We start from the raw sequence: 21,603 nt of genomic DNA, 5'->3' as shown, positions 1-21,603 counted from the left end.
AGGGGACTGATAAAAAGGAGGGTGACCTTTTTGGTGGCTAATATTTTAGTGGACTCGTGGGAGATATGTTACAGTGAGTGTGGTGTTGGCGGGCGCTCCGGTAGTCTTAGTGAGTGTATATGCGCCCAACTGAGACAACACGGATTTCATTAAGAAGATGCTGGACACCATCCCCAAGCTTGACTCGCATCATTATAATGAATATGGAGGAGGACTTTAATTGTGTGTTAGACTCTGGGCTGAACATGTCAAGCCTCAAATCCTTTACAATATTGGGGGTGGCAAAGGAGCTGCTAGTGTTCATGGAACAGATGGGGGAGGTGGATATGTGGCAATTTAGATACCCTAGGGGAAAGAGTTTTCCTTCTTTTCACATGTGCATCGGGTCTACTCCCGTATTGATTTCTTTGTTGTGTGGAAGTTGTTACCCCCCAGGGTTGGGGGGGGGGGGTACTGAGCGATTGTAACATCAGATCACAGCTCACACTGCTTGGTGTGTGGTTGGAGACGAGCTGTGCTCAGAGACTCCCGTGGAGGTTGGATACGGCGTTGCTCACAGATATGGGGTTTTGTGAGTGGATAGTTTCTGCTATTGGAAATTATGTAGATATTGATAAGAATGAGGAGGTCTCCCCTTCCAACTTCTGGGAAACACTAAAGGCGGTCATCGGGGGGGGGGGGGGGGGGGGGTTGATAAAGCTCATAGAGATAAGTCTGGTAGGGCAGAGAGGCAGAGGTTGGTGGATTCCATCCTTGAAGTGGACCGTCAATACTCTGCTGCCCCAACGTCAGAGCTGTTAGCGGTAAAGAAAAGCTTCAGATGGAGTTTGAGTTGGTGTCGATGGGGAAGGCGATGAGCCAGCTTCATCGTGCAAGAGGGACGTTTTACACGTATGGGCAGAAGGCCCCAGCTGTGGCGCAGGCAGCCTCATGGGAGATAGTTCCGGTTAAGGACTGGGGGGTTGGTGTTGGTTTCTGCTCCAGAGAAGGTCGATGGGGTATTTGAGACCTTTTACTGGGGGTTATACCACTCTGAGCCTCCTTTTTTAAAAAAGAAATTTAGAGTATCCAATTATTTTTTTTTTCACAATTAAGGGGCAATTTAGCGTGGCCAATCCATGTAACCTGCACATCTTTGGGTCTTGAAGGTGAAACCCACGCAGACATGGGGAGAATGTGCAAACTCCACACGGACAGTGATCCAGGGCCAGGATTTGAACCCGGTCCTCAGCGCCGCAGTCCCATTGGTAACCACTGCGCCACATGTCACCCCCAGTCTGAGCCTCCTGAGGAAGACTTGACTATGGTATCGTTTCTGGATGGGTTGGTCTTCACAGTGGTGGAAAGGGAAAGGGGGCAGGAGCTGGAGGCACTGCTCGGGATGGAGGAAATTATGAACAGTATTTGTTTAATGCAGTCAGGGAAGGTACCAGGTCCGGATGAACTCCCTGTGGAATACTATAAACAATTTGTGACTGTTGGAGCCACATCTGTTGGACATGTTTAATGATTCTCTGTCCCGGGTGCGGACATCAATCTCCTTAATCTTGAAAAAGGATAAAGATCCCATGGAGTGTAGGTCATATCAGCCCATCTCTCTGTTGAATGATGATGCAGAGCTGTTGGCCAAGGTGATGCCACCCTTGCTGGGGTCATTTCTGAGGATCAGACAAGTTTTGTTAAGGGCTGGCAGTTGTCGGCCAACAGTAGGAGACTTTTGTGAGTGTGGAGGGACTCGAAGCCCCCGAATTCAGAGGTCTGGCTTAGTGACATGGCTTGGTTTCTCAGACTTGAGAAAATAAAGTTCGCCCCAAGAGGGTCAATGCTAGGGTTCGTCCGGAGATGGCAGCCATTTGTCGACTTCTTTGGAGAAAGAGTACAGTCAGAAGTCTTACAACAGCCGGTTAAAGTCCAACACTAGCTTTCGGAGCACTACTCCTTCCTCAGGTGAATGGAGCAGCGCTCCGAAAGCTAGTGTTTTGAAACAAACATGTTGAACTTTAACCTGGTGTTGTAAGACTCCTTACTGTCCTCACCCTTGACCCTCTCACCCCAGTCCAACACCGGCATCTCCACATCTTTGGAGAAAACTAACTGTCAGCAGAGGTGGGGTGGGGGGAGTTAGATTATTTAGAGGAGGTGGGACTTGTGAAGGAGGGACGTGGTCTTTGCACTATGTTTATATTTGTATTTGTACTGTTTACTGTCATTGTTATAAAATTATAAATGCCTTAATAAAATGTTTTTCAAAAAAAAAACAAAACAGTAGGAAACTTTTGAATGTGGTGCTGTCGCCCTCCCAGGGGGTGATCCAGAGGTGATCATCTCCATGGACGTGGAAAAAACGTTCAACTGGGTGGAGTGGGGGTATTTTTTTGAGGTATTGGGGCGGTTTGGCTTTGGGCCTGAATTAATTTAGTAGGTTAAGCTTTTGTACAGGCCCCCCACTGCGAGCGTCTGTACCAATACATGAGTTTGGGGTATTTTCAGTTCTATAGGGGTACTAGGCAGGGATGTCCACTTTCCACGTTACTGTTTGCTTTGGCGATTGAGCTGTTGGCCATCGTGCTTAGGTCGTCGGCAAGGTAGAGGAGTATAGAGAGAGGCTGTGGGATCATAGGATGTCCCTGTATGCGGATGATTTATTACTTTATACCTTGACCCTCTCTTTAATGTGGGGAGATAATGGAGGTGTTAAGGAAGTTTGGTTCCTTCTCAAGATATAGACTGAATGTGGGTAAGAGTGAGTTTTTTTCCGGTGAACCCTCCTGCGAAGGGAGCTGATCTGGAGTAGCTACTGTTTCGGCTGGCCAGGACTAGTTTTAGGTACCTGGGAATGTGGGTGGCTCATGACTGGGCCTCGTGACATAAATTGAACCTGGTCAGTCTGGTAGAGGGACTGAAGGCCGACTTGAAGAGGTGGGATGCCCTCCTGGTGTCCTTGATGAGAAAGGTTCAGACAGTAAAGATGAACATTCTTCCAAGGTTCTTGTTTTATGTTTCAATGTCTTTCTTTCTATATCTTTCTTTAGTTGGGTCAATAAGTTAATTTAGACTTTTGTTTGGGCAGGTAAGACCCCCTCCAGGTTCAAAGGGCTTTCTTGCAGAGGGATAGGCAGTCGGGGGGTGGGGGGGAGGGGGGGGGGGGGGGTTTAGGGATTTGTTCACGGTGGGTAGGTTTGCTGGGCTGGAGGAGTTGGGGGGGGGGTGGTTTAGGGATTTGTTCATGTTGGATAAGTTTGCTGGGCTGGAGGAGTTGGGGGGGGGGTGTTTAGGGATTTGTTCATGGTGGATAGGTTTGCTGGGCTGGAGGAGTGGGGGGGGGGGGGGGTTTAGAGATTTGTTCATGGTGGATAGGTTTGCTGGGCTGGAGGAGTTAGTGGTGAAGTTCCAACTCCCAGGAGGGAATGTTCTTAGATATTTGCAGGTATGGAACTTTGTGCGTAAGGAACTCTCTTAATTTCCTCAGTTTTCAGCGCCTTCACTTATGGATAAGGTGCTGTCTCTTGACGAGATAGGGGAGGGGAGGATATCAGATATTTATGGCAGATGATGGCGATGGAGAAGGCTTCGCTAGAGGAAGGGGAAATGGGAGAAAGAGTTGGGTTTGGTTTTAGAGTGGGTGGGATGTGGATCGAGGTTCTGCATAAGGTCAATTTTACCTCCCTCGTGTGCCAGGCTGAGTGTGATTCAGTTTAAAGAGGTACATAGGGCGTACTTGACCAAGGCACGTGTGAGTGGGTTTTTTCCGGGTGTAAAGGATAGATGTGAGCGTTGTTTGAGGGGGCCAGCGAACCATTCTCATGTTTTGGTCTTGCTCTAAATTAGCGAAATCTTGGGCTTCCTTCTTTGAAACAATGTCGGAGATTTTGGGAGTTAGAGTAGAGCTATGCCAAATGGTGGCATCTTTGGAGTGTCAGACTTGCTGGGGCTGCAGGAGAGGAAGAAGGCTGATGTCTTGATCGTCGCCTCTCAAATAGCCCAGAGGTGAGTCTTGCTCAGATGGAGGGAATCGGCACCGCCTAAAGCTTCGGAATGGTTGGGGATTTGTTGGAATTCCTGCACTTGGAAAAGATAAAGTGTGCCATAAGGGGATCTTCGCTCCAGCCCCTATCTGTGTAGCTCTCTTGCTTCATAAATGTGGCAACTTCCACTGCAGCTTTTTGCGTTAAATCACTTACAGTCAGCAGCTTCCTCTAAATAGCTTCACTGCGGAGTCCACAAACCAGACTGTCACAAAGAGTATCATTAATAGGGCGACACAGTGGTTAGCACTGCTACCTCACAGCGCCAGAAACCCGGGTTCAATTCTGGCCTCGGGTGACTGGAGTTTGCACATTCTTCCCTCCTCTGCAAGGATTTCCTCCGGGTGCTTCGGTTTCTTCCCAAAGTCCAAAGATGTGCCAGTTATGTGGATTGGCCATGCTAAATTGCCCCTAGGTGAGATTGCAGGGATGGGGCGGGGGATTGGGTCTGTGTAGAGTGCTATTTCACAGGGTCAGTGCAGACCCGATGGGCCGGGTGGCCTCTTTCTACTCTGTAGGGATTATGAATGCTGCACCAAATTTCCAATATTTAGCTAACTGTCATAAAGACGCTACGAACTGTAAAATGCTTCTACCTTCTTCTTGATTACGGCAGTGGAACCAATACCTTTCTGCAATCAATAACGGTCCAGGAGAGAAATGTCTGACTAAGCTTGTCTTTAATTCAGTGTAAGACTTATCTCCTGGTTTTGCTGGATAAACTAAATTCTGTTGCAACATAAAGCCCGACTGAGCTGGGAAATGTTGCGACCTTTAGGTTCTCCGGCGCCTGATTTGATCTGAGAAGTAATTGTAGTCTTTCCTCATATGAATTCCATGATAATCCTCATCAAATGTATCCATGGCACCCATTTTTCCCACCATTTCTGGATCCTAGCTCCTCGGGTCTGCACTTCCTCCCTTTGATTTCTAATGGAAGTAAGGCACAAACGATCCCCTTCACAAGCAACGGGGAATTCTTTCCCATTTTGCCTGACTGTAGTTTGACTTTTTCTCTGAGTATGGCCATGCAGAGTTGGCAAACTTCGAAACCCCTGTACCCCACAGCTCATTTAGCTTCGCCACGTTGGCGATCCCTGCAACCCAGCCCCCACTCACTTCAACGCAAGCAAGTCTTCCTCGACTGTCGGTCTTCTTACTCACAGTTGCAGTTGAAATTTTTTTTTTTTAAACCTTCACATCGGCGGCAGTGCTTCACCTGACGTCTGTGTGTGTTTGAGTCCGGTCCCGAGAATCTTCCATTGATTAGTCGACAATTTTTTTCCCTGCGATTTTTCCTGCCTCAATCTTCGTCTCCAGTTTACTCTTCTGTTATACTTCTTCGTTATCTCAAAGAGAAAAGGTATGGAGTTGCCCACGCTCTGGATTCTTGTCAAACACGATGAGAAGTTTACTAAGGGTGTTGCTCACACAATCAAAGGTGATGATCTCAGGGCAGCATGGTGGCACAGTGGTTAGCACTGCTGCCTCACGGCGCCGAGGTTTCCAGGTTTGCTCCCGGCTCTGGGTCACTGTCCGTGTGGAGTTTGCACATTCTCCCCGTGTCCGCGTGGGTTTCACCCCCACAACCCAAAGATGTGCAGGGTAGGTGGATTAGCCACGTTAAATTGCCCCTTAATTGGATTTAAAAAATGAATTGGGTACTCTAAATTGAGAAAAAAAGAGATGGTGATCTCCTCAAAGGCCAAGCGAACACTCTGCTGATGTCACTACACATGAGTCACAAACCAGCAGTAATGTATTCTCTGATACATAACTGGAACACTTCTTCTTGCAAAAGGTAGTTGAAGTGTGTAATTCGTTCCCACAAAAAAGCAGTAATTGTTAGCTCAGTTAATCATTTTAAATATGAGATCAATAGATTTTTATCAACCAAGCGTATAAAAGGGTATGATGCCAAGACGGGTAAATGGAGTTAGCCCTCATTAAACGTTGAAAGGTTGGAGGGGCTGAATGGTCGCCCTCTGTTCCTATATCCCAGGAATAGTGAATTTCCAGCATGGTTTATTGATATACAAACAAGTAACATAACCTGCAATGGATGAGAACATCACTAAAACATTGTGGAGGCTGTTAATGTCAGATATCAGCATGGATTTGGCACTGCCTGAATGATGCTTGGACCTGCCACATTCTGCATGACTGCTGATGCTTTCAGTTTGTGCAGAGTGAGATAATTGTATGAATTCACCTGTTGTTCACTGTGTTTGTGACAGTGGAAACAATACATCCTTCATTGTTTTTTCATTACAGAACAGTGCATATAGCATACATAAAACACTATATAAAAAGGACTAGATTAGATAGCCCTTGAAATTAGGCATGAGGATCATGCTGCACAGTTACTTGCCTGCTCATTTCCATGATTGTGGCAGTAAATAACCCTGACAAATTAGCAGAGAACACTTACAAGGTAGGAAATCCTCTCTGGTCTCCAGATGAAGCAGGGAAACCTCTGGTGAGCGAGTCACTGTGGGGAGATCCCGGTTTGGTTCTGATCAAAATTAATGTCGGAAGAACACAGGGAAGATTTAATAACTTTAATTTCTGTTATTTGAGTCTTATTCCCTTCTTTGTTTTGTTCCAATCCTAATTATCCCTATTTCTGACTGTCCTGAATGCAGTAATTCACCAGAATGTTGTTCAGGGCCATTGGCTGCTCCTCCCCGAACATCCTCAGGTGTGAGCTACGAGAGAAGGGGAATTGTCACATCTGCATAATGCCAATTGCATGATGCCAAGCATGAGGCATTGAAGTCAAGGCTGCCAATACTGGTGAGAAGTGAATGGAAGCTAGATCAGAGACAAAAATGTGACTTACTATTGAAGTGTTAGGGGAATGTGAGCCAATGGTATTTGAGTGAGCAGAGGTGCAATGGGTGAACAAGTTTGGTGTGAGTTAAAATACAGACTGCCGAGTTTTGGATGAATTGAAATTTATGGAGGGTGGGAATGGTCAATTCTGGAGAAAACAGAGGCAATGATTAGAGATTTATTGTCAGATGGACCGAGGTTCAGATGGGAGTGATGTTGCAAAGTGGAAAGAGGGGTCTTTGTGATGGTGCAGCTGTAGGGTTGGAAACTTAACTGAGATTGTGAATAGTCTGGTTCAGCTTGAAGTAGAGCCTAGAAAAGGGAAAGGAATCAGTGGCGATGGTATGGAATTTATTGGGGGCCAAAGGTGATAGCTTTGGTGTTCCCAATGAATAATTGGAGGAAATTGAAGATCATCCAAGACTTGCGGGACAGATTTTTGTGGAGTTTGGACAATTCTGGATCAATTTTAATATGTTTCCAGGAGGCCCACTCTCACTCGTCAAAACAGGTAGCGAACCTACACCTTGCACTCGTAACCTGGCCAGTTCCATTGAAGGGATAGGCATCTCCTAACCCTTCTAGCAATTTTTGTGAAGTCAGGCCAGCTTCTGTGTGACTCCTGATTCACGGACCCTCCAGGAGTTTGGAACTCATAGTATGGATTTGGTAACCTTTTGAATGGTAAGTTTGAAAGACCATGCCAACTCATGTACCCAGCCACTCCCAATGGCCCTTTATACTCTATGCCAACTCATGCCCCTTCTTTGTCCATTCACCAGTGTGCATTATGTACATAACCAATGAATCATATAATAAGTAGCATTGGCAAGAATGGAACTGCTGAGAAAAAAAAAATCAGAAACATTGTTTGAAAAAAAACCTACTCTTTCCTACAACGTTATAAAAGAGTCAACCAGATCGAGCATTAAACTTCATTCCTCTTATTTTTGTCCAAATAAACATTGACAAAAGAGAACACAGAAATAACTTATTATAATGACTTAAGATGTCAATCAAGGAAAGTCGACAATTTACTTAATTTCTCTAAACATTGAGTCCCTGCTGTGTTAAGGCCTTGATTGCCTAGGCTCTCAGTCTAGCATGCACAATGAGGACAGAGTGTCCAAGGATTGGATAGGGATGAAGAAGAGGAAGGGACCCTTAGTGGAACTCACAAACAATTAGCATTTATATAGAAGCTTTAACATGGTAAAATACCTCAAGTGCTTCACAGAAGTGCTATCAAACACAATCGGACACCGAGACACATAATGAAATATTTGGGCAGGTACTGAAAGCTTGGTCAAATAGGTAGGATTTAATGAGTACATTAAAGAAGAAAGCAGAAAGGTGGTGATTTCTGGGCCCAGGCTACTGAAGCATTGCAGTCAATTAAATTTGAGAATGCTCAAGAGAATTGTCAAAATCTCAGAGGGTTGTAGGAGGTTATAGAGGTAGGGAGGCCAAAACTTGAGGGATTTGAAAACCTGGTTGAGAATTTTGAAAGCAAGGTATATCTGAACCAAGATCCAGCAGGGGGCAATAGGTGAATGGGACTTTTATTCATTCATGCGATGTGGGTGTCACTGGTTGGGTCATCATTCATTCCCCATCCTTAATTGCCCTTGAAAAGGTGGTGGGAAGCTGTCTCCTTTAATCACTGCAGTCCATGTGGTGTAGATACACCCACAGTTCTTTTAGGGAGGGTGTTCCAGGACTTTGACCCAGTGACAGGAACAGTAGCACGGTGGCTAGCACTGCTGCCTCACAGCTCCAAGGACCCGGGTTCAATTCCAGCCTCTGGTGACTGTCTGTGTGGAGTTTGTACGTTCTCCCGTGTTTGCGTGCGTTTCCTCCGGCTGCTCCAGTTTCCTCCCACAGTCCAAAAACGTGCAGGTTAGGTGGATTGGCCTTGCCAAATTGCCCCTTAGTGTCCAAAAAGGATAGGTGTGGTTACTGGGTTATGGGGATAGGATAGATGTGTGGGCTCCAGGGATAGGGTATAGGGTACTCTTTCCAAGGGCCGGCACAGATTAGATGGCCTCCTTCTGCACTGTAAATTCTATGATTTCCAAGTCAGGATGGCGAGTGGCGAGGGGAACTTCAAGGTGGTGGTGTTCCCATGTATCTGGTGTCCTTGTCCTTCTGGATTGTGGAGGTTATGGGTTTGTTTTGTGAGGGCCACAAAGAATCCAGCACGAGTTGAAGGATAGAAAGAAATAACATTTATTTACAATAACATATATATACACAATAGCAGCAGCAACTTCCCTTGCTGCTCACTCTCCTCTAGCCGGTTCCAAACTGGCCAGGTTTATTTATGCAGGGAATCGGCTAATGATTTTTCCGCCCCCCCCCCCTCATTGGGGAAGCTCATACTCCCAAAGGATTGTGGGACTGCCATTAGTCCCCAGCCAGTGGTAAGCAGGCAGGTTATAACATCTCCACCCCCCCCCCCCCCCCCAAAGTCCAAGGAATCCACCGAAGACCCTGGAGAAGGAGTGCGTTGGACCCGTTTTGCCGTAGGCCGGACACCATTTGCATGAGGCGCTGGATCGGGCGGCGTGTAACCAGACTGAGAACTGCGCTTCCATGATGAACGGCGTAACCGTTGTACATCTACGGCTCGTGGACCCGAGGGTTCCCCCTCTGCGTACTGAAAGACAAACGCATCCTCGATTATTGCATAGGACGTTGTGCCTACCATCTTATGCACCTCTAGCCATTTAGACTGGGCATCGATTAATCGAAGGAACATGGATCCTTGAAAAGGGCCGGCGAAATCCGCATGCAAGCACGCCCAAGGCCGCCCTGGCCATTCCCAGTGATGTAGGGGCGCGGCCGGCAGAAGCTTCTGATACTCCTGGAAAATGGAGCAGTTTTGGGCCACCTTCTCAATGTCGGTGTCGAGGCCTGGCCACCAGACATAACTCCGGGCCAACATTTGCATTTTGGTCACACCTGGATGCCCATTGTGCAAGTCTCTTAGTATCAGCTCCTGTCCTTTTTCCGGGACAATCACACACGTCCCCCACAAGAGGATACCATCTTCCACGCTAAATCCTGACAGCTTGGAGGAAAATACCTGCAACTCGCCTGGGAATCTATGCTGCCCACCATACAGGACTATGTGCCGAACCTTTGACAGGACTGGCTCCATCTGGGTCCACTCACGGATCTGTGATGCCGTGACAGGCAAGGTGTCCATAAAATTTAGGGTTGCAACCACCTCAGCGGTTGTGGGGGTCGACATGGGGCCGGAGTATAAAGGCAATCGGTTCAGTGCGTCGGCATTCGCTATCTGGTTTCCTGGTTTGTGCTCCAGAGAATACACGTAGGCACCCCCACAATCCAAAGATGGGCAGGGTAGGTGGATTGACCACGCTAAATTGCCCCTCAATTGGAAAAAAATGAATTGGGTAGTCTAAATTTATTTTTAAAAAGATGGTGAGAACAAATCTTTAAAGTATTCAAAAAAGTAATATTGCTAAATATAATTTCCAGGCATGTAAAGCTGTGACATCAAGGTGCATTAACAATATTTTGTACAAAGTTTATAAAATGAATAGCTGATTTTCTGCCACATAATTAACAGATAAAGTAACTGACTGACCCTTTATTTTGTTGTTTTTCAGTTGCCTGGCAGCTGTTCTAAGGTATCCTGTAACCAGTGCTGAGAGATCGGTGACTGCTTTACTGGCATACCTGAGACGGACTTCAACATTGGAGCAAAATGCTGGGATATCGCGACTTTGCAATGGTGCGTTCAAAGATAAAGATTTCTAATAGGAAATAAAACCAAGAAGAATGTTGAAAATATTAAAGACACACTGTAATAAAAGCAAATCCTGCAGGTGCTGGAAATATTTTAAAACATTATTCCACTGGGACCATTCCCTTCATGATATCCTGGACATTTCTCCATCACGCCAAACCTCTCATCAACTTCCCATGGCACCTTCCCATGCAACTGCAGAAAGTATAACACCTGCTCCTTTACCTCCTCTCTTCTCACTGCCCAAAGCCCCAAATGGTCCTTATAAGTGAAGCACCTCCTTCAACTTAGTCTACTGTATTCACTGCTCCCAATGCAGTCTCTACATTGGGGAAACTAAACACAGACTGGGTGACAGCTTTGCGGAACACCTTCGCTCAGTCCGCAAGCAAGACTCCAACCTTCCTGTCACTTACCACTTCAACTCATCACCTTGCTCTCATGCCGACATTTCGGTCCTTGGGCCAGTGAAACCCAATGCAAAGTGAAGGAACAGGACCTAATTTCTGATTAGGTACATTACAGCCTTCTGAACTTAACATTGAGTTCAAAAACTTCAGACCATGAACTTTCTCCTCCATTTCATTTTTTTTCAATCTCATTTCTCCACCGCCCCCCTCCCCACAGGGCCGTCTCTAACTTGTTCTTATGTTTTGCTTTCACAGAATGCAGACCCTTGTACTGCTAGTAACACATTCTGCTATCTTACCTTTGTGCAACTTTTCGCAACTTCTCTGATAATACCACCATTAACACTCCCTTTGCCTTGTGTCCACAACATCTTTGTCAAATCTCTCCTCAGCTTCCGCCTATCCCCGACCTTCTATTTTGCTCCACCGACTCCAGCTCCTCTTCAACAGTATAAAATGCATCACATTTCTACCTCTCTTTAGCTCTGAAGAAGAGTAATACAGATTTGAAACTTTAATTCTGTTTCTCTTTTCACGGATGCCGACAAACCTGCTGAGTTTTTCCATCATTTTCTGTTTTTATTCCAGAAACACATTACCTGCTGCGCGTGTCCAAGGGACACTGCCCACTCCTGGTGTCTGTGACCTGGAACCAATTTAGGTCATCAAGTATAGGGGCAATAGGTGAATGAGAATTCATGCAGGTTAGGATACAGGCAATAGATAGATAGGAGTTGGGAATTATTACAGAGGAGGAAGTCATCCTGGTGATGGAGAGGGTGTCAGGCCAGTTAGTCAGCCAAGGGTCAGATAGGATGCCTGGATTGGGACAAGCTGGCTCAGCTTGAGGCAGTTTCTTTGGAGGGGGACTGAATCCATAATGAGGGAATCTGTAGTGGGGGTAAAGATGATGTCTTCAGTCTTCCCAATACGTAACTGGAGGGAATTGTGACTCAAATGGATGTTGGACAAACAATGGAAGGGTCAAAAAGTGATGGTGAGGTAGATGGAGCTGAATATTGTCAGCACACAGGTAGAAGCTGAGCCATTGTCTGTGGATGAAATTGCCAAGGGGCAACATGTAGAGGCAAACTAATAGGCAGCCAAGGATAGATCCTTGGGGAACACCAAAGATAACAGTGTGAGTGAAAAAGAGAATCCATTGCTGAAAATCCTGTAGTTGCGACTGGATAGGTAAACGTGGAACTAGATGAGGACAATCCCATCAAGCTGTACAATGGAGGAGGGGGTTTGGAAGAAGGGGTTTGGAGGAGGATGGCATGATCCAGTTAAGTCAGTGCGCTCAGACAGGTTGACCTGTCTCTGTCCCTTGCCTTGCATCAAACGCAAACTCTTAGAGAAGGGATCTAGTGCAGCAACCCTGACTATGTTCCCTCTCTCGGACCTGAGACACCAGATTATTGAAGCCTCATAATGCTGCTGCACTGCTGTTAACTGACACAACACCAAGCAGTGATTAAAATCTGTGAGTCCAGCTAGGTATGGCTCAGGTAATTCAGAATCAACTTACTGAGCCAACAGAGAGTTTACCCTCTGTCTTTTTTTAATCTCCTGTTATTGGGTGCACACACATTGATCTTTGTCACAAAGCTGTTATCATCTTTATTCCATAAGATCTGAATCAACACAGTTTTTCAGGTGCATAAGTAGGAATAGATTTGGTATTTATCACTTGGGTATATTCATTACCTGCACCAGCATCATATGATCGTTGCTCTTTGACAGGGTTTTCAGTTGCTCCTCTTTCTCTCTCAGCTCACTGCATTTCTTTTCCAGTTGGCGCCGGATATTGTCAGCCTGGCTCAACGCTGCCCGCACCGCGCTCTCTACCAATCCAATCACCTCTTCCCCAACTTCCTCAATGGCTTCATTCATGGCAGAAAATGTGCCTCTGATTTCACATCCCACTTTGAGTGAAGAACTCTAACAGAGAATAAGACACGAGGCCAATGACAGTCTGACCACATGCACTACAGGCAACCAATGTACCTCAATCCCCAAGGACCCACTCACCATGATTGAGTCAACGGTTTGTTCCAGAAGTCTGATCTCAGTGAGGGTTTTCTGTGTCTCTGCTTCTGCTTCACACCCTTTTTGGAGAAGCTTTTTCTTGAAAGTAGGAAGGTATATTAAGTTAATGGTGAATCATTGACGCGACCCAAACAAATGCATCCTGTCCTCACCCCGAGATCCCAGTCCCCAGGACTACCTAGAAATGCAAGTCAGTTCACATCTGGAAAGAGAATGCTGGTCAATATTTTGTGTGAATAGCATTGCTAACAGATTTTATCTCAATCACATACTTACTGACCTGCCACGTATTTCAACATTTGTGGACCTCCTCGTGCGTCACTGCTTAAATAGAGACTGTTATTGAAAAAGATTTGTATATAGTTTTTTCCATGACTACAGGATCTATCAAAATGCTTTACAGCCAATAAAGTACTTCTGAGGTGGAGTCACTTTTTAAATCTAGGATATACTGCAGCCAATTTGCGTATAGCAAACCCCCATAGTGTAAGAATGACCAGATAATCTGTTTTTATAATGTTGATAGTGGGATATATATTGGTGAGAATACTGAGGATAACTCCCCTGTTCTTCTTCTCAATGGTGGCATGGGATGGTTTGCATGCACCCGAGGCAGTTGGAGCCTCAATTTTATCGTCTCGTCCGAAAGACAGCTCCTCCAAAAGCACAGTGCTCCCTCGGTACTGCTCTGGAGTGTCAGCTTTGATTCTTGTGCTCAAGCCCTGGAGTGGGCCTTAAACCCGGAGCTTTGTGACTCAGGGGCAAGACTTCTACCAACCGAGTAATGGCTGATACACCATTGTGTGGAGAGCTGCCCAGGATAATATAGAAAGAGTGAATTGCACAAAAGCTATGAGCCCATTGTTTCCCTCGCATCTAGAGATATTCCGTGGTTTCCCCATCATAGCATCCAACTGGTTTCCTGTTATATCATCCGTACTACAGATGCTCCTGTTGGTGGCCCCAGTGATGATTCCATGGATGGTCTCACTAATTTAACATAGACATAGAACAGTACAGCACAGAACAGGCCCTTCGGCCCTCGATGTTGTGCCGAGCAATGATCACCCTACTTAAACCCACGTAACCCGTATACCCGTAACCCAACAATCCCCCCATTAACCTTACACTACGGGCAATTTAGCATGGCCAATCCACCTAACCCGCACATCTTTGGACTGTGTGAGGAAACCGGAGCACCCGGAGGAAACCCACGCACACACGGGGAGGACGTGCAGACTCCACACAGACAGTGACCCAGCCGGGAATCGAACCTGGGACCCTGGAGCTGTGAAGCATTGATGCTAACCACCATGCTACCGTGAGGCCCCACGGGTAATGTTCACACATCCTCAGGTCCAACCATTCCCAATATATATAAATAATATTTCAACTGCAAGCAGAGTAAAGTGAAAAACTGCCCTGCACAAGGTTGCTGAATGAGAGTTAAAATGAAATCACTCTGAAGCGCTCTAAATGTCTTATAAAACATGTGGAATCCTGAGCTTTGTAAATAAGGTCATGCAGTACAAAAACAAGGAAGTTATGATGAACCTTTATAAAACCGGTACAGCCTCAACTTGAAGAATTGTATCCAGTTCTGGGCCCCACACTTCAAGAAGGATGAGAAGCCATTGGAGATGGTGCAGAAAACATATACAAGAATAGTTTTGGCAGATGAGAGACTTTAGTTTTTTAAAGTAAATTTAGAGTGGCCAATTATTTTTCTTTTCCAATTAAGGGGCAATTTAGCGTGGCCAATCCACCTAACCAGCGCATCTTTGGATTATGGGGGTGAAACCCACGCAGACAGGGGGAGATTGTGCAAACTCCACATGGACAGTGACCCAGGGCCAGGATTCAAACCCGGGTCCTCAACGTCGCAGTCCCACTGCTAGCCACATGCCACCCTTAAACGATTTGAGTGATTGTTTGCAGATTTAATTGGAAGCACGGTAAGAAGTCTTACAATACCAGGTTAAACTCCAACAGATTTGTTTCAAATCACTAGCTTTCGGAGCACTGCTCCCTCCTCAGGTGAAGGAGCAGTGCTCCGAAAGCTAGTGATTTGAAACAAACCTGTTGGACTTTAACCTGGTGTTGTAAGACTTCTTATTGTGCTCACCCCAGTCCAACGCCAGCATCTCCACATCATAATTGGAAACAGGAAGCTGATAAACTTCTACTACAACTAGGTGTAACAATGGAGCAGAGGGTGGTTTTGATCCATGATTCTCTGGCTTATGGGCCCAGCACGCTTCTGCTGCTCCACTCTGCGCTGTGAGAGGCTTCAGTTTTGAGATAGGTTGGCAAAGCTGTGATTGTTCTCTTTAGAAAAAAGATTGAGAAAAGATTGAGAGGAGATTTAATTGTGCATCCAAAATCATGAGGATAATCAGGGAGAAGCTGTTTCCATTGGCTGAGGGATTTAGAAACAGATGACACCAATTTAAGAAGATTGGCAAAAGAACCAGGGCTGACATGAGGAAAAATGTTTTTATGCAGTGAATGATTAGGATCCAGGTTCTAGAATATACTGCCCGAGAGTGTGGTGGAAGCAGTTTCAGTTGTGGATTTGAAAAGTGAATTTGATAGTAATCTGAAAATGAGAAATTTGCAGGGCAATGGGGAAAATGCAGAAGAGTGAGACTGGCTGATTGCTCTTACAGAGAGTTGGCATGAGCATGATGGGCCAAATGGTTCCTTCGGTGTTGTAAGCATTCCATGTTATATTCTATAAGATGCTTGGCCTTCATAGTTCCTTCTCATACCCTCTCTGCTGATGGGACTGGTTGATAGTCGGGGATAGGTGCACAGGTCTCGTGCATCCTCTCCCAAGAGGCCAATCACCATGTGTAAGGAATTTCCTGACAGGCCATGATGGGTGGCTACTGTAGCCAGCATCACAGTGCATGGTGATCCTGCCATCACTCAATGTCCACACATTAAACCCCCAGGAGGAAAAGCTTGGAAACTTGGTCTGTCTGTTGTGGGAAAGTGACTAGAATTTATCATTAGGAATAGAGTGAAAGAGCACTTGCACAGAATCTGAGCTGATCAGAGAGCACCAGAATGGGTTTATGAGAGGTAGGTCATGTCTAATTGATTTTGTGGAGATCACTGACATGGTAGATAAGGGAATATCAATGCATATTATTATATGAACTTACAGGAGGCATTTGATGAAGTTTCGCACAAGAGACTGCGAAAGTAAAATGAAAGCATGTGGAATTGGCATGGATACAGATGTGTTAGGAGGTAGGAGATAGAGTTGGGGATATTGGGTATGCACTCAAATTATCAGCATGTGACTAGTGGTGTCCCACAAGTATCTGTACTGGGCCTGAGCTTCTCATTATATTTATAAATTACTTCAATAGAGGAATAGAGAGATAAAAGCGAATTACTGCGGATGCTGGAATCTGAAACCAAAAGAGAAGAAAGATGCTGGAAAATCTCAGCAGGTCTGGCAGCATCTGTAAGGAGAGAAAAGAGCTATCTTTGCTTTGACAAAGGGTCATCTGGACTTGAAACGTTCGTTCTTTTCTCTCCTTACAGATGCTGCCAGACCTTCTGAGATTTTCCAGCATTTTCTCTTTTGGTTAAAGGAATAGAGAGGTGTTGTACCCAAGTTTACTGACGACACTTGTGATGTTCTCTGTTTTGTAAATCAGGATGTCTTGAGCACGTAGTGTTGAACAAAGAACATTAAGCTAAGTAAATGAACAAAGCTGATGGGCGGAATTCTCCACTCCCGGGAAAAATTGGGAGGGCCGTCGTGAACTCGGCCGAGTTTCACGACGGCCTCGGAGGCTGCTCCTCGCCCCCTATTCTCCCCTCCCGACGGGGCTAGGAGCGGCGCTCTGTAAATCTCGGCCGCGGGAGCGTCGCGCCGAGAATGACGCAGCCGGCGCGCCTAATGACGTTAGCCGCGCATGCGCAGGTTGGCCGGTTCCAACTTGCGCATGCGCGGCTGACATCATGACGCTAACGGCACGAACCCGCGCATGCGCAGTGGCCGTCTTTCCCCTCAGCCGCCCCGCAAGACGTGGCGGCTTGATCTTGCGGGGCGGCGGAGGGGAAATAGTGCGTCCGATTTGGACACCGGCCTGACGATCGGTGGGCACCGATCGCGGGCCTGTCCCCTCCTGAGCACAGTCATGGTGCTCTTTCCTTTCTAGGCCACCTACAAGCCCCAAACGGGCTTCTCACTCCCTGTTCATGACGGCAGTGACCAGGTGTGTTTGCCGCCGTCGTGAAACGGCCGCGAACGGCAGGCCGCTCGACCCATCCGGGTCGGAGAATCGCCGTTCGCCGTGAAAAATGGCGAGCGGCGATTCTTCCGAGCTGGGGGGGGGGGGGGGGGGGGGGGGGGGAGGGGTGGGAGAGAATCGCAGGGGGCGTGAGGGGGGGCGTGAATTTTGTCGGGGGGCCCTCCCGCGATTCTCCCACGCCGCGTGGGGAGCGGAGAATCGCGCCCGATTTATTTTCCCTCCTTAAATAAGATTCAAACAAGTCACAAGGTATAAGTTATTAATATATGATACCTCTAACTACAGAACTCTACACTGTGCAACCAATCTCTCTCAAGCCTAAACGCCTTCTCCCAGAATCTCAGGAGTCACATGATATTTATATGACTGTTCCTTATCTCCATCTGGTGGTGAGAAGTATTAACATCAAATTGTTACCCCTTTGTGTTCCTTACAATATACATATTGTTACAACACTAAGTTAGGCTTCGTAGTAACCATTGTAGATAGGAGCTGAATGTTCCAAAATAACATTGATGAATTCAGTGAGTGGGCAAAACTGTGGCAGATGGAATTCACTTTGGACAAAAGTAGAACGCGATTCTCCGGCTCTCGCTTGAGCGCAACGCGGGTAGAGAATGCCGAGAAATGCTTACAACGAGCCTCCTGACAGCCTCCATGCCTCCTGGGATTCTCTGGAGTCCCGCAAGACGGCGGAGTTGTAGCCCCGTCCCAAATGGGCGGGACTGAATGACACTCGCGGAAGTAGGTCGTAAACCTACTTACAACCTACCTACGTGGGATCCAATGCCGTCCCTCGATTCTTCGGCCTCTTCAGAGAGGCTGCAGCCGGGCGCCGATATGTGCTAATCCACTCAAAGGTGAACCAGGCGGAACAGCATCCGGGGGGTCTCCCGGGCCACCGGAGACCCAGGATGGTCAGAGTAAGTGCTGGGTGGCCCCCCTGCCCTCCCTCTGGAATGCAAGCACCTTGGCACTGCCCAGCTGTCAGGAGCATTGCCTGGGTGCCACAGTGGCAGTGCAACGGTGCCCAAGTGCCAGGGTGGCACTGCTAAGGGCTAGAGGGTGAGGGGGGCTATGCCCATGAAATGAAGGTGGAGCTCCACTGGAAACAGTCTTCCTGTTGCAAAAATACCCATGAATATTGTTTCCTGTCACTGAGCCAATTTTGAATCGAGCTTGCTACATTACCCTGGATCCCATTGGTTTTTATTTTTTTTAACCAGTTGAGACTGTGGGGTGGATGGAGAAGTGTTATTTGAAACTTTCAAGAAAGGGATTAATAGATTTTTATTAAGGGCAGCACGGTGGCTCAGTGGTTAGCATTGCTGCCTCATGGCGCCGAGGTCTCAGGTTCGATCCCGGCTCTGGGTCACTGCCCGTGTGGAGTTTGCACATTCTCCCCGTGTCTGCGTGGGTTTCTCCCCCACAACCCAAAAGATGTGCAGGCTAGGTGGATTGGCCACGTTAAATTGCCCTTTAATTGGAAAAAAAATGAATTGGGTACTCTAAATTTATAAAAAATAAAAAAATAAAAAGATTTTTATTAGGCAGGGGAATTAAGTATGCGGAAAACAAAGTAGGGAAGAGAAAGTTGAGGCACACAGCAATCATGATATAATTGAATGCTGGAACAGGCTTGAAGGGCTGAATGGCCTCCTCCTGTTCCTATTTAAGAGCAGCCTTAATGAATAATTTTAATAATCTTTATTGTCACAAGTAGGCTTACATTAACACTGCAATGAAGTTACTGTGAAAAGCCCCTAGTCGCTACATTCCGGCGCCTGTTCAGGTACACAGAGGGAGAATTCAGAATGTCCAAATTGCCTAACAGCGCGTCTTTCAGGACTTGTGGGAGGAAACCGGAGCACCCGGAGGAAACCCACACAGACACAGGGAGAACGTGCAGACTCTGCACAGACAGTGACCCAAGCCGGGAATCGAACCTGGGACCCTGGCGCTGTGATGCAACCGTGCTAACCACTGTGCTACCGTGACGCCTTATATGACGTTGGACCATTTCCATTCCGTAAAGTTACAGCCAATAAATGAAGGCAGTGATCTCACCTTTCTATCAGCCCCTTCCTCCTCCACCGTGACTGTCTCATGGTTCCTGTGTTCCTTTGTTGTACACACTGAGCAGATAAAGGTCTGATTTGTTTTGCAGAATAAGTCAAGAGATTTTCCATGAGCCGGGCACCGTCTCTGGCTGAGCTCCTTGACGGGCTGGGTCAGGCCGTGGTGCTGGAACGCTGCATTCTCCCGGTGCGGCTTCAAGTGGATTCTGCAGTAAGAAGCCAGACATGCCAGGCAGGATTGTGTTGCCTGTAACTTGGTATGGGTGCAGAAATCACAGGCCACATCGCCTGGGCCAGCAGCAGGGTCTTCAGCAGAGCTCTCCCTGGATGAGGCAAACTCTTCAACCACTCTACACAGGACGAGGCTTCTGAGAAGCTGAGGTCTGGGATTGAACCCATGTTGACATTGTGGACATTTTTGACCTCCACCATCCATGTGGCGATCCCAGCAACTCTGAATGCATCCCAGACAGAAACTGTGTCCACACGGGATTGTGACAGGATCCCTGAACATTTCCAAGCAGATCCCGCAAAGCAGGCTGTCCTCTGAGAGAAACACATTCACAGCAGCCATTTTGCAGAAACAGAACCAGCACTGGGATTTAAACCGATTGCCAGCTCGTTAGACACACCCATCAAGGAGTGCGGATGGTGTTGGGGGCGGGGTTTAACTGTCAGCCACCAATAAATTAAATTCCAACATTCCAACAGAAATGTACAGCTTCAACTCTCCTGCTGGAGGCATCATTTGTCTTTTGGATGAAGAGCCAGGGATCCTGCTTGTTCCTGGGATTTGATCACCGTGAGGCAACATAGCTGCTGTTGAAATAATCCATTGCCTCCTGTTAGTTTTGTGCCATTCCTGACACTCTGCCTCCCTGGACATCGCTGAAATTAGGGGTTGAAGGAAGGGATGTTGCAAACAGTTTTACAGCCAATAAAGTACTTTTGAAGCAGTCACAACTACAATTTACTAAACATAACATTCAGTTTGCACAAAGCAAGATCCAACAAATAGCAGTGAGGTATATGACCAGATAATCTGCTTTTAGTGTTGGTTGAGAGATAAGTATTGGCCAGTAAAATGCTCCTGCTCTTCTTCTCATTAGAATCATGGGATGTTTTATGTCCACTGGGTAGACAGAGCCTTGGTTTAACGTTGCATCTGAACGACAGCACCTGACAGTCCCCCACTGGAGTGTCAACCTAGATTATGAGCTCAGGTCTTTGGTGTTGGCTTGAACCCACGAGCTTCTGAGTCATGGACAAGTAGATACCCACTGAACCACTGGTGACGCTCAATGGAAAGGAAGAACCAGGTTATAGTAGCTAGCCCTTTTAAGGGTGTGTGTGGATCAGAAGGGTCATGTGACCCAATTGACCAATGGGAAACGAGCGTCGGGATCTCACTGCAGAGTGCGAGCCTTTGCAGCCAGTTGTGATCCTGGTGCTGGGAATGAAGACATCATTAATAGTACTCTGTGTATAGAATTTACAGTGCAGAAGGAGGCCTTCGGCCCATCGAGTCAACATTAGCCCTTGGCAAGAGCACCCTACTAAAACCCAGGCCTCCACCCTATCCCCGTAACCCAGTAACCCCACCTAATCTTTTTTGGACACTAAGGGGCAATTTACCATGGCCAATCCACCTAACCTGCACATCTTTGCACTGTGGGAAGGAACCGGAGCACCCGGAGGAAACCCACACAGGCACAGGGGAAAAGTGCAAATTCCACACAGTCACCCGAGGCTAGAGTTGAACCCGGGTCTCTGGGGCTGTGAAGCAGCAGTGCTAACCACTGTGCCACCCACAGCAAACCTATCTCTAGGTTATTCGTCTACAGAAATTCACCTTCATTTTGTCAATGAAATTCATTCCAGTGCAGAAGATGGTGCTGTCTTGTCTACATATCCCCAGCATTTCTTCCCATTTTCCTGAATGTGGCTCTCTTACCACTGCCTTTAGAAAGTAGATACTTCTTATTAAATATCATTGGTAATTCATCTCTTCTTTTTCTGAAAGGCTTTTTTTTCCTTCTCCTTCTATGATCATTTTTGATTTCTCAGGATCTTCAATGCTTCTTCAGTCTTTGATACAGTGGTAGAGAATGCCGCTGTGGCAACTTTCCCTGGCGTTGAAGTTCATTCCTC

At 46.8% G+C, this 21,603-nt stretch overlaps 1 protein-coding gene across 1 annotated transcript in view; it reads right to left on the bottom strand.

Moving 5' to 3' along the window:
- The window catches only part of LOC119952910 (tripartite motif-containing protein 16-like), a 31,949-nt gene extending 11,923 nt beyond the window's left edge, over nucleotides 1–20,026 (bottom strand). Inside the window, exons 1-5 of the mRNA XM_038776539.1 lie at nucleotides 19,442–20,026; nucleotides 13,083–13,178; nucleotides 12,759–12,992; nucleotides 10,477–10,645; nucleotides 6,457–6,540 (exon numbers count right to left, since the gene is read on the bottom strand). Of these exons, the coding sequence (XP_038632467.1) occupies nucleotides 6,457–6,540; nucleotides 10,477–10,645; nucleotides 12,759–12,992; nucleotides 13,083–13,178; nucleotides 19,442–20,026 (1,168 nt within the window). The remainder of the gene's footprint in view (nucleotides 1–6,456; nucleotides 6,541–10,476; nucleotides 10,646–12,758; nucleotides 12,993–13,082; nucleotides 13,179–19,441) is intronic.
- Nucleotides 20,027–21,603: the final 1,577 nt, after the last annotated feature.

The sequence above is a fragment of the Scyliorhinus canicula genome, chromosome 18 (assembly GCF_902713615.1).
Source record: "Scyliorhinus canicula chromosome 18, sScyCan1.1, whole genome shotgun sequence".
NCBI classification, from domain to species: domain Eukaryota; kingdom Metazoa; phylum Chordata; class Chondrichthyes; order Carcharhiniformes; family Scyliorhinidae; genus Scyliorhinus; species Scyliorhinus canicula.
Note: the sequence above shows the minus strand (reverse complement) of the source record. Positions and strands in the feature narration are given on the sequence as shown.